At 41.6% G+C, this 16,608-nt stretch overlaps 2 protein-coding genes across 5 annotated transcripts in view; one reads left to right on the top strand and one right to left on the bottom strand.

Annotated features, from left to right (window-relative positions):
* Positions 1 to 7,993, top strand: part of ULK4 (unc-51 like kinase 4) — a 408,217-nt gene extending 400,224 nt beyond the window's left edge. For all 3 annotated transcript variants that reach the window (XM_024107953.3, XM_005278594.4, XM_065587118.1), the window contains 2 exons: positions 1,217 to 1,305; positions 5,752 to 7,993. In XM_024107953.3, coding sequence (XP_023963721.2) covers positions 1,217 to 1,305; positions 5,752 to 5,815 — 153 coding nt within the window. In that variant the 3' untranslated portion in view covers positions 5,816 to 7,993. The remainder of the gene's footprint in view (positions 1 to 1,216; positions 1,306 to 5,751) is intronic.
* Positions 7,994 to 10,986: 2,993 nt separating this feature from the next.
* Positions 10,987 to 16,608, bottom strand: part of CTNNB1 (catenin beta 1) — a 32,664-nt gene continuing 27,042 nt past the window's right edge. For both annotated transcript variants that reach the window (XM_005278593.5, XM_065587119.1), the window contains exons 12-16: positions 16,289 to 16,439; positions 16,088 to 16,209; positions 12,999 to 13,059; positions 12,019 to 12,238; positions 10,987 to 11,746 (exon numbers count right to left, since the gene is read on the bottom strand). In XM_005278593.5, coding sequence (XP_005278650.1) covers positions 12,030 to 12,238; positions 12,999 to 13,059; positions 16,088 to 16,209; positions 16,289 to 16,439 — 543 coding nt within the window. In that variant the 3' untranslated portion in view covers positions 10,987 to 11,746; positions 12,019 to 12,029. The remainder of the gene's footprint in view (positions 11,747 to 12,018; positions 12,239 to 12,998; positions 13,060 to 16,087; positions 16,210 to 16,288; positions 16,440 to 16,608) is intronic.

Raw genomic sequence — 16,608 nt, 5'->3', positions numbered from 1 at the left:
ACTGGTATAATAGGATAAATGTTGGCACAGCTTCTGGCATGGTGGCAGCAGTAAATACAGCTTCTCTCTAGCTTTAAAAAAAGAATATTTGTAGGCATAGCGGCCTATGCCTGATCAGTGTTAAATAGGGCCAGCCGTGGGATGTTAGACATTACAGCTCCCTGCCAAATTTTAGGATTCAAAATTGTGATTTCAAGCAGTAACTTCTGAATTGTTAGTGGCCAACCCATATCCTTTGCAAGTGGCAACCCATATCCAGATTTGAGTAATTTCCTGGGATGTATGTGGAATGTACCAATAGTGCTCCTTAAGCAATTTGTCAGGTATTCAATGTCCACCATGCGAAGCATGTGATTCCATTTCATGTCATCCTTTGACCTTCCCATCAGCATGATTAACTAATCAGGAAATGGAAAGCCACTTGCAGCTTCCTGGCACATCAATAGTTATAGTTCTTAAGAGTGGGAAAACAGTAAACTGGTCAGTATAGAGCACTGTGATAAAACAGGTACAACACTTATAAGCGTTACTAGGTCAGCTGGAACCAGCGTTAATCCACCATAAAAAGGCTTACAGGATTTGCCATTCATTTTTATGTTGTATAGACAGTAAGGTAATTATGCTGCTGTGTGCATTTAGTGTTTCTTATATCTGATAAGTGGTAATGGTCCCATCAGGAAGGAACAACTTGTATGAGCAATTCCCACAAAGCAGTGATTTTAAACCAGCCTCCTCGATATGCCCATAACAAACCTGACATTTTATAATCCAGATAAGTAATCTAACCTGATACAAGGCTGACTGTTCATTTTCCCCTCAAGTGGGGAAAAAAATGATTTTGTCCTGAAATTTTCCCTGAAGTTCAAAATAAATGGATATGCTCTTAGTTGCATTGATAGTAAAAATGAAAACCAGTTACTCAGGGTTAGTGGACTGTGATCTGAGAATTTTCACACATGCAGGGATACAGAACAAGAATGAATCTTGTTTAAGACACTTTGGATTTTAACTGCAGAATGTCTAATCTTGTTCAGTAAAGGGGTTTACTTTTGTTGGGTCTCTGTAATGTCACATTCCATTTAAAACTGTAACAATTGCTATAACTTGTTTCTGTCCTCCTCCCCGCTTTCTCCTCTGCCCCTTCCCCTCCAAAAAAAAAAGGCAAAGAAGAATTTCTCGCTAAGTCTTTGATAACTGTTCTTTCTTTTCATTCCAGGTAACTTCAAACAAGAAGCACTCTGAGAGCCTGAAGAATGATGGTGACAGTCTTATCCACATTCTAGAGAGACTGGCCCAAACTGCCAGGTGAGTTCCCTCAGGCTTTCAGGAATTTCCAGGGCTGAGAGCACTCCCCTCCCCTTTTGTCTGAGATGGTCTTCTCTTGTAATCGCCTCAAGTGCACTACAAGCTTCTCCTGTTACCAGCCCTCCCCTCCTGTACACTCCTGTCCTCAAAACTCCCTTTATTCAAAGCTTTCTTGCTTTTTTTTGTTGCTGTTGTTGCGGTGTACTTTGATCCCAGATGTGGCTAGGCCATTGCTCTGTCACACAATCTTTTTTTCTGTTTGTTAACAGCTCACCTCTTCATAACCAGATACTGGTTTATTGTTCCCCCGTACAGTGTACTGGCAGCACAACATGGCTTTGTGCCCTTTCTCAAAGTAATGGTGGTGGTAAAAGTAAAATCCTTTCAAATGCACAGCTGAGGAGGACAAGAAATATTCTTCTAAGAATGCCGGCTGTCTTTCAACTAAGGCTTAAAACTGAGGTCCTAACTGCTTCTGAAAAGTACCTTGGCATTCTTTGTAATGATAGAGGTGTTAATCCAAGTAGCCTGGTCAAATCAGAACACTCTACCTACCTAATTCCCCTTGCACTCTCAAATGGACACGTTTTTGTTCCCTTCTCCTTAAAATGTTGTTCACTGCTGCTGTGAACTGCTAGGCTGCATTTCACTGCTGGGTGAAATGGTTCCCATGTAAAGTTTATAGATGATTTTTTTCAATGCTTTGGGAATCTTCCTGGTGTCCTTTGTGCACATAAATGCAAGCTTTGTATAAGTCAATGTTGTAGGCTCTGTTCAGGCGTGGAGTTTTGAAAATTGGCCTCTCAACTCTATTGTAGAGTAAGTTGTATTATTTTTGGAACGGGGGGAGATGTTTGGGGAAATGTAACAATCACTGGTACCGTGATGGAGGGGTTTGTGAAGTTGTGGGATAGAAGTGGTGTGGAGAAGGAGACAGAATTTACCATAAATCAAGTTTTCAGAAATCATCTGCCCCTCTTATGTATTCAAGTGCTGAGTTGCATTTCCTATTATCAACTACATTACCAGAGTGAAATAAAATGGCAACTCCCCCTAGCGCCATCAGCTAAAGAGACAGTGACAAGTTCTTAAAATTCCTTTTCAGTCTTTGCTGTAGCATTATTATTTAGTTAGTTAACTACGGAATTATAATTCACTCCTGAAGTTTTCCTTTAACCCTTTCTAATCTTTGTCTCAGCTTCCTCTAATTGTTTTAAACTTTCTTTACACAAGAAACCAGACACAACTGTTTATTTAAGGCCCTCAGTGCTCCAGCAAAAATGCCCACTGGGTTAAATCCTAAGGAGTATAGAAGCTCCTACCCAGCCTCACCAATCCCAAGGATGGTCAAACTGGCACAGTAGTTGTGGAGCAACTTGTCAGCTGCCCCGTGGTCCAGCACGGCAGCAGCCACAACAGGTCAACGGGAGCTCATAGAAATGAAGTCCTCTCCCTGTTCACCCATCCTCTATGGAATTTGCTTCTCCGGGACCCTGGACACTAATGCTGTCTTGTATAGACTCTAAGTTGCTACAACCGAGGTGGAGCAACAGGAAGGGCCTGAGAATTTGTGGGCTCTGACCCCCTTCAAAGATGTTTTTTTTGAGCCTAGGGGGTTCTGCAATCTCTTCTGTATAGGTTCCCTCTTTCCCAAAATGTTTGCCAGTGCCTAATAAACTTGGCACCAGTTTCTCAACCATGCATTGAAACCTCCAAGCTCCTACTGCCCAGCTGGGCTGTGCATCAAACTGGAAGCATTTCAGAGAAAGCTACCACTAATGGACCTATGCCTTTTTTCTAATAGTCTAAATTTAGCTGCCAGACCTTTCCTATATTTATGCACACGATTTAGCTGATATAAGAATTTCATAAAGACAGGTTGTAGTCCTTTACAAAATCTCCTATGACAGTGGAGGGAATGAGAAAGGCCCTAATAGAATAACATGTTTGTCATGTTTAAATAGAGAACTAACTGTGCTTAGGTACTCTGTCTGCTGCCTCATAGAAACCTCATAAAGCAGTTTTGCCAATCCCTTTTGCTGCTACCTCCTTAACCAGTAAGACACAGGGAGATCGGCCAGCTAGAACCACATAGAATTCATTTCATCTGTTCATTTTGCACTTCAAGATTTGTGCTCTTTTGCTATTCACTTTTTCAATACAGAGGGTGAATTAATTTAAAGAAAGATGTTCAACTGATAAGGTTCCTGGTTTATACTGCTGCTCAGTAACAAACTCCTTCTAAAAAGAAGGTACAGATCAACAACTCAACCAGTGTGGTCAAATACATGTTCTTAGTCATTCAGTTGATGCATGTCACAAGTTGAAGCCAAGGAACCAATGAATCCGTATTGACACACTTTTACAGGGCAGGAAAAACTAAAGGTCAAATGCAAAACTAAGGTTGAAACTATAGTAAAGAACAAAATTGTCAGACACATAGATTATCATAATTTGTTGGGGAAGAGTCAACATGGGGCTTGTAAAGGGAAATCATGCCTCACCAATCTACTAGAACTCTTTGAGGCATCAACAAGCATGTGGACCAGAGTGATCCAGTGGATATAGTGTACTTAGATTTTCAGAAAGCCTTTGACAAGGTCCCTCATCAAAGGCTCTTAAACAAAGTAAGCTGTTATGGGATAAGAGGGAAGGTCCTCTCATCGATCGGTAACTGATTAAAAGATAGGAAACAAAGGGTAGGAATAAATGGTCAGTTTTCAGAATGGAAAGAGGTAAATAGTGGTGTCCCCTAGGGGTCTGCACTAGGCCCAGTCCTATTCAATATATTCATAAATGATCTGGAAAAGGAGTAAACAGTGAGGTGGCAAAAGTTGCAGATAATACAAAATTGCTCAAGATAGCTAAGTCCCAGGCAGACTGCAAAGAGTTACAAAAGGATCTCTCAAAACTGGGTGACTGGGCAACATGGCAGATGAAATTCAGTGTTGATAAATGCAAAGTAATGCACATTGGAAAACATAATCTCAACTATACATATAAAAGGATAGGGTCTAAATTAGCTGTTACCACTCAAGAAAGAGATCTTGGAGTCACTGTGGATGGTTCTCTGAAAACATCCACTCAATGTGCAGCAGCAGTCAAAAAAGCTAACAATGTTGGGATCATTAAGAAAGGGATAGATAATAAGACAGAAAATATCATATTGCCTCTATATAAATCCATGGTCCACCCATATCTTGAATACTGCGTGCAGATGTGGTCGCCCCATCTCAAAAAAGATATATTGGAATTGGAAAATGTTCAGAAAAGGGCAACAAAAATGATTAGGGGTATGGAATGGCTGCCATATGAGGAGAGATTAATAAGACTGGGACTTTTCAGCTTGGAAAAGAGACAACTAAGAGGGGATGTGATAGAGGTCTATAAAATCGTGACTGATGTGGAGAAAGTAAATAAGGAAGTGTTATTTACTCCTCATAACACAAGAACTAGGAGTCACCAAGTGAAATTAATAGGCAGCAGGTTTAAAACAAACAAAAGGAAGTATTTTTTCACACAACGCAGTGAACTTGTGGAACTCTTTGCCAGAGGATGTTGTGAAGGCCAAGACTATAATAGGGTTCAAAAAAGAACTAGATAAATTCATGGAGGATAGGTCCATCAATGGCTATTACCCAGGATGGACAGGGATGGTGTCCCTAGCCTGTTTGCCAGAAACTGGGAATGGGCGACAGGATGGATCACTTAATGATTATCTCTTCTGTTCATTCCCTCTGAAGCACCTGGCATTGGCCACTGTCGGAAGATAGGATACTGGGCAAGATGGACCTTTGGTCTGACCTACTATGGCCATTCTTATGTTCTAAGGTCAAGGTAGCCCATAGTTGCAGTAACTGTTTCACTAGGCCAGCAGTGCTTTGTGTGGGGTGAACACCCAATCACAGGTTGGAAGACTATTAGCAGACAAGAGAGGTAGCAAACCACTGCACTCACTGATGGAGCCAGTGAACTGGGTCTGAAAAGTCAGCACTATGTACCTCAAGAACAATTCTGCCTTTCTGTAGCAGATTAAAAAAAAGATGCTTCAGCAGAGCTGCCTCCATGTGCTGACAGACAGACTCTACCCCCACAAGGAATGTGCATGTGAAAAGACAACAAAAATTTGAGGCATTTTCCACCAAACTATTGAAGAAAATGTAATAACTACATCTTCCCTTTTTCAGAGTGAGACTTAGCAGGGCACCAAGCAAGCAGTTCTGTCAACATGAACTCAAGGGATCACACTGATACGCATGACTTGCTACATGTTGAAATATCCATAGTATCCTAACAGAAAATTGGTTTACACAGGAGTTATCCAAAGTGGATTCCCTCATCAGGCACTTTCCAGCACAAGTGAAAGTCTCATGTGTAGGACAACTACAGAATTTAGATGAGGTGTTTTACCTTGAAGATTACTGTCTTTGTTTTCTTCTTTCCCAGCTCCCATGCCGATATTGCTGTTGCTTCCTTGGCTTTTGAAATTCTTAGAACAGTTGGACGCTAAAAGATCAAGGCTACCAGATCAATCATCACTCCACAGTCCTGACTGAATGCACAAAACACTGGCATGGTGAATTCCTCAGTCTTGTTTTAGGATATTTATGAATGAGTGTTGTAGTACGAATTTGATAAGAAATCTGTGTGTGTATGTATTCACTTATCTGTATAAGAATAGGGGAAAAGTGGGGAAAACTTGCTTTTAAAAGAATGAGCATTTGTCCATTATCTTGCTTAAATTAGCACAACCTACAGTTTGAGGGGATTTTTTAAGTGTCCTACAGCCACGTACTGAAGAATATAAATTTGAAAAATTCCATTTCTTTCACAAATATGTTTAGGGGAGAAGTATTTTCATTCCACCTAAATTGTGGTATATTTTCCAAGTTTTTGATCAGAATTAGAATGCCTTAGCTGATCATCCTCATTTGAAACATCTACAGTTTGTTATAGGTGAATACTTTTGCACATGTAAAGATTTCTGAAGTGCTTTGCAAATGTTAATGACTCAATCTGAAAACACTGCAGGGAGTTGGTATCATCCCCATTTACAGATGGAAAATGAGCATAGGGAGTGACTGATTTCCAAATGTCCCACAGAAAGTCTGGGATGGAGCCAGGAACAGAACCCAAATCTTCTGGCACTGAGTCATGTAGTTTAAAGGCAATTTGCAAAACCAAATACATTAGAGTGTTCTGGTTAAAAGCGTACAATAAATGACTTTGCACTTCTATATTGCAGTGATTTCTCGTTAATAATTGCTCTATACACAAGTCAACTTGTGGCACTTTTCTTAAACTATTTTGATATACTTCAGTATATCCCAGATTCTGTTTTGACTATAAAGAAAATATTAATTAAAAAATTTCAAACTGAGACAGACCAAGCTACCTGTAGTAGATTTGTTTGAATGTTCTCCCTCACTCTCCTACTTCATTCTTCCACAAAGTTGTGCTTGTTTTGACACATTTGCTGCAGTAGTGATTGTAACCAATTACAAATTTAGCATTAATTTCACAGGAGGGTTAAATGCCTACTCTGACATTTTCCTACTGCTTTACTTTTGCAGGCAAGCACTGAATTTCGATGAGACATTGAAGCTTGATAGTAATAATTTTTACTTTTCATTAGCAGTTCCCATATGATATTGTTGCTTGGGCTTTGAAATTCTCTAACGAGTTGGACATGGAAAGATCAGTGCTAACAGAACAAGTATCACACCATACACATTGAAATCACTTTTTTAATTAATAATATCTTGTTTACAATGGCAGGAACAATTAAGAATATTGCATGATAAGTTACTAATTTGTTTTTAGTCTAGTTCCTCTTTAAGTGACAAAGTCCTTCTTCAAAGGTACATGGTGACTATTGACAGAATAGCTAGCCATACTGCTTCATTGGTCTATATATTAAAGGACATTGCCATTCCCAATGCCTCCCTCAGTGACTTACAGGGGTATCCTTAAGCTAGTGGAAGTACATTTTAAGCCCAGTTTTGTGTTCTAAATGACAGGTATGCATGCCCTAGCATGATGTCATGACATGTATAGGTTGCATTAAATGCCTAGCATTTGAAAAATTGATTTGTTAGGTACTTATGTTTCAGTGGGCAGCTCCTGAATTTAATGCTGATTTCCCTAGTAAATCAGTTGCACTAGGGTTTTTTTAACCTATGCTATTTTAGATGGGTATTAAAAGATTCTATAGAACTTATACACTAATATGCACTGGGCTCAAGTTTGTGGTCTCTGCAGGCTCAAGTGCATTGTCAAGGTGGTGATTGCAAGCTAGGGCTCAAAGGAATGGCTTTTTACAACTCAGAATCAAACTGAGTTGTTTTACTGCTGAAGTCTGCACTAGATGCTCCCAACTGTAGGTAAGATTGAAACTGCTGTTAGGGTGTGTTATCTTAAATATGTTCTTTGTTTTTTTAAAACAGTCTAATTGAGAGAAAGTGGCCTGTCTTGTTAAAAACAACCCAACAATAGTGACAGTTAAGGCTGCATCACTGCATACAGCCAAAACTGTAAAAGCTTGGACATAAGTTTCCACTTTGAAACTGCCTATAATTCTATGGATGTACCACACCCTCTTGAACATACACGTCATCAAGGTTTTTGCATTAAGCAGTAACCTCAGCAGGGTGAAGGCAGAATTAGTGTCAGTTCATGGGGGATGTTACAGTCCTGTGTGCTCATCTAGGGTTACCATATTTAAAAAAAAAAAAAGGACACTCCAGAGGCCCTAGCCCTGCTCCTTTCCCACCCCTGGCCCTGCCCCAACTCTGCCCCTTCCCCAAAGTCCCTGCCCTAACTCCCCCTCCTCCCTCCCAGCCACACGAAAAGGGCTGCCCGAGCACTACCGGCTTTACAGTTTGCTGGGCAGCCTCCAGACCCTGCGCCCCTGGCTGGCGCTTCCCCAGCGCAGCTGGAGCCTGGGAGGGGAAGCGCCCAGCTGGGGGCGCAGGGTCTGGAGGCTGCCCGGCAAACCGTGAAGCTGGTAGCACTTGGGCTTCGGGCCGCCCCTATTCCTCCAGACCCTGTGACCCCGCCGGGCACTTCCCCTCCTGGGCTCCAGCTGCTCTGCTCCTCCCCTCTCAGACTTCGGCTCTGTTTAAGAGCCAAGCTACCCAAGCCAGCACTACCGGCTTCGGGCAGCCCCCCTTGCCTCCGGACCCTGCGCCGCTGGAGCTGGGGAGAAGTGCCCGGCTGGTGGCTGGGGTCCGGAGGCAAGGGGGGCTGCCCGAAGCCAGTGGTGCTGGCTCGGCCAGCTTAGCTCTTAAACAGAGCTGAAGTCTGAGAGGGGAGGAGCAGAGCAGCCGTGGGAGGGGAAGTGCCCGGAAGGTATTTTTCCCGGACATGTTTGGCTTTTTGGCAATTCCCCCCAGCCGGGGGTTTGATTGCCGAAAAACAAGACATGTCTAGGAAAAACCAGACGAATGGTAACCCTAGCTCATCTTCTATAATGGATATATTAAAAAGCCACATACTGTTGGGAAACACCACATGTAAATTGGTATTGGGAGCTGGCAAGAGATGTCTTATGGAGTATATTAGCAACAGTGTTGTAGGTAATAAGGGGTTAGATTCCTTCCCTATTTCTGTAGTTTTGGAGCAGCTCCTGATGCAACCTTAAATGCTAGCTGACCCCTACTTTTTTTTTTTTTTAAATACACCTTTAGCATCTCCTTCCTTAGAGGTTTTTAAGGTCAGGCTTAACAAAGCCCTAGCTGGGATGATTTAGTTGGGATTAGATCCTGCTTTGACCTCCTGAGGTCCCTTCCAACCCTGCTATTCTATACCACAGAGGCTGGCTTGCTACCCTCAGGGGAGCTGTAGTTACCAGGCATTGGAGAAATTGTGACACTGAAGCATATTCTGATGCCCTGCAGGGGGTAACAGGTAGTAAACATTCTTCAGTAAACTGCCTAAAAGTAAGTTTGCAACAGCAAGCCTCCATATTTAATTGCAGTCAACTCGAGGAAATCTTTTCAAAATAGTCCTGAGTGGCTGCAACACCAGCATTCCATCAGCAGGTCTGCCTACTATTGTGTCCCTTTCCTGACAGTGGGGAAATTATATCTCTCAAACTTACCAGTAGATGACAGCAGCCCTGTTGTCTGACAAGGACTTGAAGGCATTCACTGTCAAAGGAACCAGCTTTTATAGGTTGTGTTAGAGAGCTAGACTTACACAAAGGGGATGGTTGTGGCCACTTCCTGTGTAACACATCCTTGATATGTTACCCCTGAAAAATGTTGATATTCCTTTCTAAAGCCAAGAGATTTTTTTTTTAAACCATCCCTCAGTTTAGGTCAATGGCAGACCCCTTAGCTTAGACCTGGCCCTAAGCTATGGGATTGCTAGCCCCCTTGGCATTTTGCAGTATGTTACACATTTACTAGTCAGCAGTAGTATATGTGTATTTCCATCCATGGCTCTGGGAGAAGTGTGCTCCTAGTAGCTAGTAATTAACTGTACTCATCCAATCAAAAGCCAGCTTACTACCCATACAGCTCTAGCTTTAAAGCAAAGAGTAGAGCATTCAGCAGTTTATACTTAACTCACTTGTAGGGGAGTATGCACCCCCTTAATGAACAGTAAGACTAGCACCTGTGTTCATAAACCCATTTGTCAAAGTAAGATCTAATCCATCTTGCTCAAGCTACAGAAAGTTAGGAGGGGTATTTGTCATTTTGCTGACTCCACAATGGTAAGGGAAAAATGTAACAAGTACATACATAGGGGAGGGTGGTCCTCATGTATGTACTGTAGCTAGGAGTGGTGCCTGATTGTGAGAATTGCCACCACAGCAAAGGATGCAGGCTGATGCATCTGCTATGAAAATATTCCCAAAAGAGTGTTTTAATTCACCATTTGTTTGAAAAATTTTACATAACTTAAATCCAACTTTAACAAAAACTTTATCTTCATAGTGGAGCTACTTGCTCCACCATAAGGAGAAGCAAATATCTAAATTCAGATCAAGGCAGAGGCATAATTATCACACAGATCTCTTCCCTTGAATGAGAGCACTCATGCTCTAGCATTCAGTTAATAATGCTGTAGGCAAAAACAAAAATAATATCCCTCTTAGAGGATACTTGCTTCTTGGTGTAGGCGGTCTATTTTTCTCTGAAAACAGTGCAAAAGTGGCAAAGCCAGCTTTTAGTCACAGACCAAATGTTTGTGGGGCTGGGTCTTAAGTTTAGGCCACGAATGCTGGCTCAGTTCATTTAGCAGCATTGTGCCTGTGTAACACAGCACATGAAGAATTGCCGATTCCATTTGCCAGGGCAAAGCAATTTTAAAAAAACCACACTAAAGCCAGAGGTGATTGGATACTTGTTTCAGGTCTGATGCTGGTGTTCAGTGTTACATGTATATACAGGTATCAAGATTTGATGTAATGGTGCAGTGCTAAGTTAAAAACCTCTAAGCAAATCACTGCACTACTCCCCATGGTCACCCTATACTAATTCTCCTACAAAAATCAGATTTGGTCAGCACAGGTTGGTCTGCTCAGTTTAGAAGTTGATTTTTGACTGATTTATGCCATGCTGCCCTTACTATGCAAAATAGTCAAATTGCTGCATGAAGTTAGTTTTGTAGGAAAGATCACCATGTGGATATAAGCTATGTATTTCCTATTTCAAATAAATTGAGACAGCTGAGTGAATTAAAAGTTTACTTTAATTCTTCTTAACCATTTTATAACTGCTTTTGCTCATGAAGCATCTGTATCACAGCAGGCTACAATAACTTTGGGATAAAAGGCAACTGGTAAACTGTCCACTACAAGGTTCCAAATAAACAGTTCTTACTGGCCCCTACCCAGACACATCCCAGATAAAGTTTTTGATCAAAAACATGAAATAGATCCACCTGCTTATTTTAAGCATATTAAAAAGGAAACTAATTGGACCATTTCTATTTCTCTATTTTATACAAAAAGGCTACACAATGTTACACTTTATTCAGAATACAATTAGTGATTATGAATTAGTGTTCTACACCATTACTCGATCCTTAAAAGTTAGAAACTGCTGTAGCATATTCACTATAACTTAACACTACAAGAGACTTAAAAAAACCCTACCAGTTACAGCAAAAAGAAAAGTCTACTTTCAAAGCAAGCAAGGTCAGTACCATTACAGAGGTTAAAAAATTTTTTTAACAAGCAAGGCTAAGGTTTGATAAATTCCATCTTGATTCTTTCTTGTGCATTCTTCGTTTCTGAGTCACTCCCAAAATCCATTTGTATTATTACTCCTCGACCAAAAAGGACCAGAACAAAAAGTTTACTTCAATTGTTCCCATAGGAAACTCAGCTTGGTTAGTGTGTCAGGCACTTTCTGAGATACTAGCCCACCCCTCGAGCCCTCTCAGCAACTCTACAGGCCAATCACAATGCAAGTTCATTCAGACGATACAGCTGTGTAGGAAGAAAAACAAGGAACTGTCAGTGCTGTAGATTTGCCCACATGTTAAGATTGCATAAAGCTGGAGCACAAAACACTGAAGTTAATCACTTCCACACTTCACAGCAGGAGTCAGTTCAAAGTGCACAGAAAGTATGAGCTTCAAGATACTCAAAGCTCAGTATTTTGGTAAGAGTTGGACCCATTTAAGCCATTCCCTCCCTGCCACCCAAGTCCTCAGTTCAGAAGGTTGTTTTATTCCAAGTTTTGAGTTTGAGCTTCTTACCTAAGGACGATTTACAGGTCAGTATCGAACCAGGCCAACTGATTACTGTCACCTGGAGGTAGCCCATCCATAAGATCCTGGGCATGTCCCAGATCTGGCAGCCCATCAACTGGGTAGTCAGCACCAGGGTGGTGGCCACCCATTTCATGCTCCATCATAGGGTCCATACCCAAGGCATCCTGACCATATCCGCCAGAGTGGAAAGAACGGTAGCTAGGATCTAAGAGTTAAGGGTGGCAGAGGGGCGAGGGGGGAAAAAAGGCAGAATGTTAACAGATGTTAGATGCATCAAAAGCTGCAAATATCAGGATGAGAAGATGTAGCCATCTAGTTTCTTCTAGTTCAACCAAGCTGAACACACAAATTTATTGTCTGGTCTAATAGCTGACCGAATGAGAGAGCCTTTCAGTGTGGCTCTGCAGACAAAGCATACTACAGTCAAAAGCATGAGCAAATTCCAGCCAAGCCATTAGTTGGCATAAACAATACTGAAACCCAACACAGCAATACTGCAAGAGAACAAGCCTGCTAACTGCAGATTTGCTTCTTATGTGGCTAGTCAAAATGGTTTACAATCCTTATCAGACATGACAGTGTTCTTCAAATCTGTAGAGACTATCCGAGTACAAGCACCACACTTTGTTTTAAAGGAAAACTGCAGTTTAATTCATATTTAGAATTAATGGCAAAGTTCAGAAATACTCTTTGAGAAGACACTCATTGAGACTTCCCAGCACAAGGACCACCAATTTCTGTTTAAGAGAATAAAACTCCCAACTGAATGGGACCTAGAATGTTGCAGAGCTAGTTATTACTTGCTATTCAAGATGGCAGTTCCCCATCTCACTGCCAATTTGTAGTATTGAAGTGATTTGCTTTTCTCAACTGACATCTCCTGTATTATTTGCAGTTCTCCTTTAAGGGCACTGAATTTAGCCAGGCTTAAGTTTTAGGAAATGAGGGAAATGGAACAGACATACCATCTGGACGGTATCCAAGAGGCTCTCCCTGGGCACCAATATCAAGTCCAAGATCTGCAGTCTAAAGGTGGTGTGGAGAGCAAGAAAGGAGGGAGAGGTTTAAAAAAAAAAAAAAATTATTCAGTGACAGGCTTTCCATCCATCAGTTGTACCACATGAAGGCATTTTAGAAAACGTAAATATTGGGTCTAGAGTTTTACAAACTTGACATCTCACTGCAAGCTGGATTTCAGACACTCCTATGCTGTAGGATTTGTCATAAACACAGCTTTGCTTAGAACCAGAACACATTTACAAGCGCTATAATTTGAGGGCCATCTGACGGCTTGTCTGTGCCACTAACTCCGTAGCATAACAGCAACCCCCATAGCATAGATGCTCACTACAGCAACAGAAGAGGTTCTTCCATTGTGTAGCAACTCCATCTCCCTGAGCAACAGTGGCTAGATCAAACACAAGAAAGCCAAGGTTGATGGAAGCAATATCTACACTGGGGGTTTAGGCTGGCATAACTGCAGTGCTTAGAGTGATTTTTTTTTTTTTTTTTTTAAAACACACCCCATAGCAACATACTTAAGTTGACTTAAGTACAGACCATGCTGAAGATAGACCTTTAACTGCCAAAACTGTTTGACTACCTATGAACAATACCCATGATAGAAAAATGCAATCACCTGCAAATTTGATACTATTTAGTTACAGAAGGCCTACAAACAGAAGAGGTTTACTTCTTTAATGAACAAGTAGTAATTTATTTAGTGGTCAAAGCCAGAGGTTCTCAAACAGTGGTCTGTGGACCACCAGTGGTCCATGAGCTCCATTCAGGTGGTCTGTGGATAGTTCCCTCTAAGTGCACACATGGGTGGCTGCACATGAGAGAATGAAGGGCCACCCACCTAATCAGTGGAGCCATGCAGGTGTGGCTCCACTAATTAGGTGCCTGGACCCTGGAGAAGATGCACATGAAGGCAGTGGAGTGAAGGGGGGGAGAATTTGGGACATGCAGGGCTGTGGTGGCGAGAGAAAGGGGACTTCCCCAGCTCCAGAGCTACTACTGCTGAGGGAGAGGGAGACCCCCCCCCCCCAGCTCAGTGGCTGCCACAGCAGGGGGGAGAGGGCACATCCATTGCATTAGACAGGTAAGACTATGGATATTAAAAATATATGAGTTGTAGGCTTTTATTTGTATAACAAAATGTTAAGTTTTATATAGCGCTTTTATCCAAAGCTCTTTACAATATAGTTAACTAATGGTACAAACAACATTTGGAAAGCTCATTAAGTGGTCTGCCGAGACCCTCAGCAATTTTCAAGTGGGATGGGGGAGGGGTGAGGAGAGAAGGAAAAAAGAAAAGCTTGAGAACCACTGGTCTAAGCCATAAGAAGATCTTCTGTGATAATCTTGAGTGGCCACTGAAGAGCCTTGTTTGAGTTTGTCCCTTCTCCTTCCAGAGGGATCAACTGCAGTGTAAAGTATCTCCTTTACTGCAGATTCAGTGTTGCTTCTCCTTTGCTCCAGCCTTGAGCACTGTATTGCTTGGGGCAGGGGGGAAAAAAGTGTCTTCTTTTGGGCAGTACCATCTAGAGAACCTTTGAGCTTCTTCAGGATCACTCATGCTCCCCTGTCCTTGAACAGTCAAGACTGCTTCAGATGGTGTGCTATACACACCTTTGGGCCAGGTATCAAAACATTGGAATTATATCTAGAAACTACTCATTTGAAACCCCAGATATGCAAGTAGATCAGGAAATGTCTAAAGACAATGCAATCAGGTTTCTCTTTTTATTTATTTGGCTTGTGGACTCCTGTGCTAACCCCAGATGCTTTTGTTTTGCTTATAACCTTTAAGCTGGACCTCAAGAAGCTATAATTGATGCTTAATTATAGTTGATTTTTAAAATCAAGCAAGAGCTTAAGTTCCCAGAAGTATTTTTTTTTTAAATAAAAATTTATAACACAATTGGATGCATGTCCCAAGAGGTTTGTGCACGTTTAATTAGATGGTGGCAACAACTGATTTCCTTTGTTTTTCCTTCTCAGCTCTTCCCCAGAAAGGGGGTGAAAGGGCTTGAGGGTACCCCACAGGAAGGGATTCTGAAGTGAGCCACCCTGGGTTCTCAAGGGGGTTTTGCAGTTGGGTGATGGCAACATCTACCAATCCAAGGTCAGAGAAAAGCTGCAACCTTGAAAATTTAATACAAGCCTGTAGTGGCAAATATTAATTTTTAGAGTCCTTGTGGGTCCCCACCTTCTGCACATGAAGTGCCAGAGTGGGGAATTCAGCCTTAACAGAAGCAAAAGCCATGAAGAACCCCAACATAAGGAACTTTAACATGCCACTAACTTGTTCTGAGCAAGCCTTTAAAATAGAGAAAGTGTTCTTTTTGTAACACTATTTATGTTAAATGTGATACTTTCAGCTCAGTCCTTTAAGTGAATAATCCAGAGGAACTAAAGCCACCAGTTTTAAGACAAGAACTACAGCTACACTGCACAGTTTAGATCTGGTAGTTAATGTAACTTAATTTTCTCTTGTTAGGGGCAGGGCATTTTAAAAATAGTCAATAAGTATGCCCAGCATGGCCAAGTTGTTGCAGCTTGTACAGTTGGCAGCAGCAGTTTTTGCCAAGAAGTTACTTGACCTAAACCACAAAGTAGAATAGTCTAAGAAAGAAATTACATAATCTGTAAAGATCTGTATTTTACAAAAATGCATCAAGGCCTTTAGAAACATCTGGCCTGACAATATCCCTTCAAGGTATACCTAGGGAAGCAAAGACTGAGTCAGTTGCTTCATTAGTGTTTCTCAAAAGAAACTGACCAAGGGAGTGACAATTCCAGTTTGGGGGGGTGGGAGGGAGAGGAGAGAAACACACACACAGTACAGTATACACACTTAAGCCTTTCCTCTTTGGAGGAAACAACCTGCTCTTGGATGTGCTGTGCTCAGACAGGGGAAATGCAGCCTGGTCCTGAACAGTCTAGAAGGCTCTCCAGTAGTGAAAGGGAGAAAAATCTGATGGCATCAGGAAGGTCACATGGGAGTGAGGGTTTTTATAGAAATAGGAACAAAATGACACTAACTCACCTCATTCCAAGCCATTGGTTCAGTTCTGAAGAGAGAGCTCGTCAACTCAACTGAAAGCCGTTTCTTGTAATCTTGTGGTTTGTCCTCAGACATTCTGAACAGCACTGCAGCTGCATATGTTGCTATTGAAAGGAAACAATAGATTTTAGTTGAGCCCCTGGTCATTGCAATGATTAAGCTCTCTTATTTTTCTTCACTTACCAACACCTTCATTTCTAGAGTGAAGCAGTTCTGTTAGAGGAGCAGTTGCTCCCTCGGCTTCAATGGCTTCAGCTGCCTCCTTATCTTGAGCCAGTTCACAGAGTACTCCTGCAGCTACTCTCTGGATATTCTCAATGGGAGAATACAGCAACTATAAACCACACAAGTATATCAACATAAGTTTTTGGCTTTGATAGTCATGCCATTTTGAGGACAGCTACAGGACTAGAGGGATCTACTTATTAGTGCTACTAAACAAAAGGGGGTCTAACCAATTTGATAAGCCAGTCTCCTTTCCCCAGCAATAAGTAGCTAGCTTA

The sequence above is a fragment of the Chrysemys picta genome, chromosome 2, assembly GCF_011386835.1.
Source record: "Chrysemys picta bellii isolate R12L10 chromosome 2, ASM1138683v2, whole genome shotgun sequence".
In the NCBI taxonomy this organism is placed as follows: domain Eukaryota; kingdom Metazoa; phylum Chordata; order Testudines; family Emydidae; genus Chrysemys; species Chrysemys picta.
This window is presented reverse-complemented; position numbering and strand designations above follow the sequence as displayed.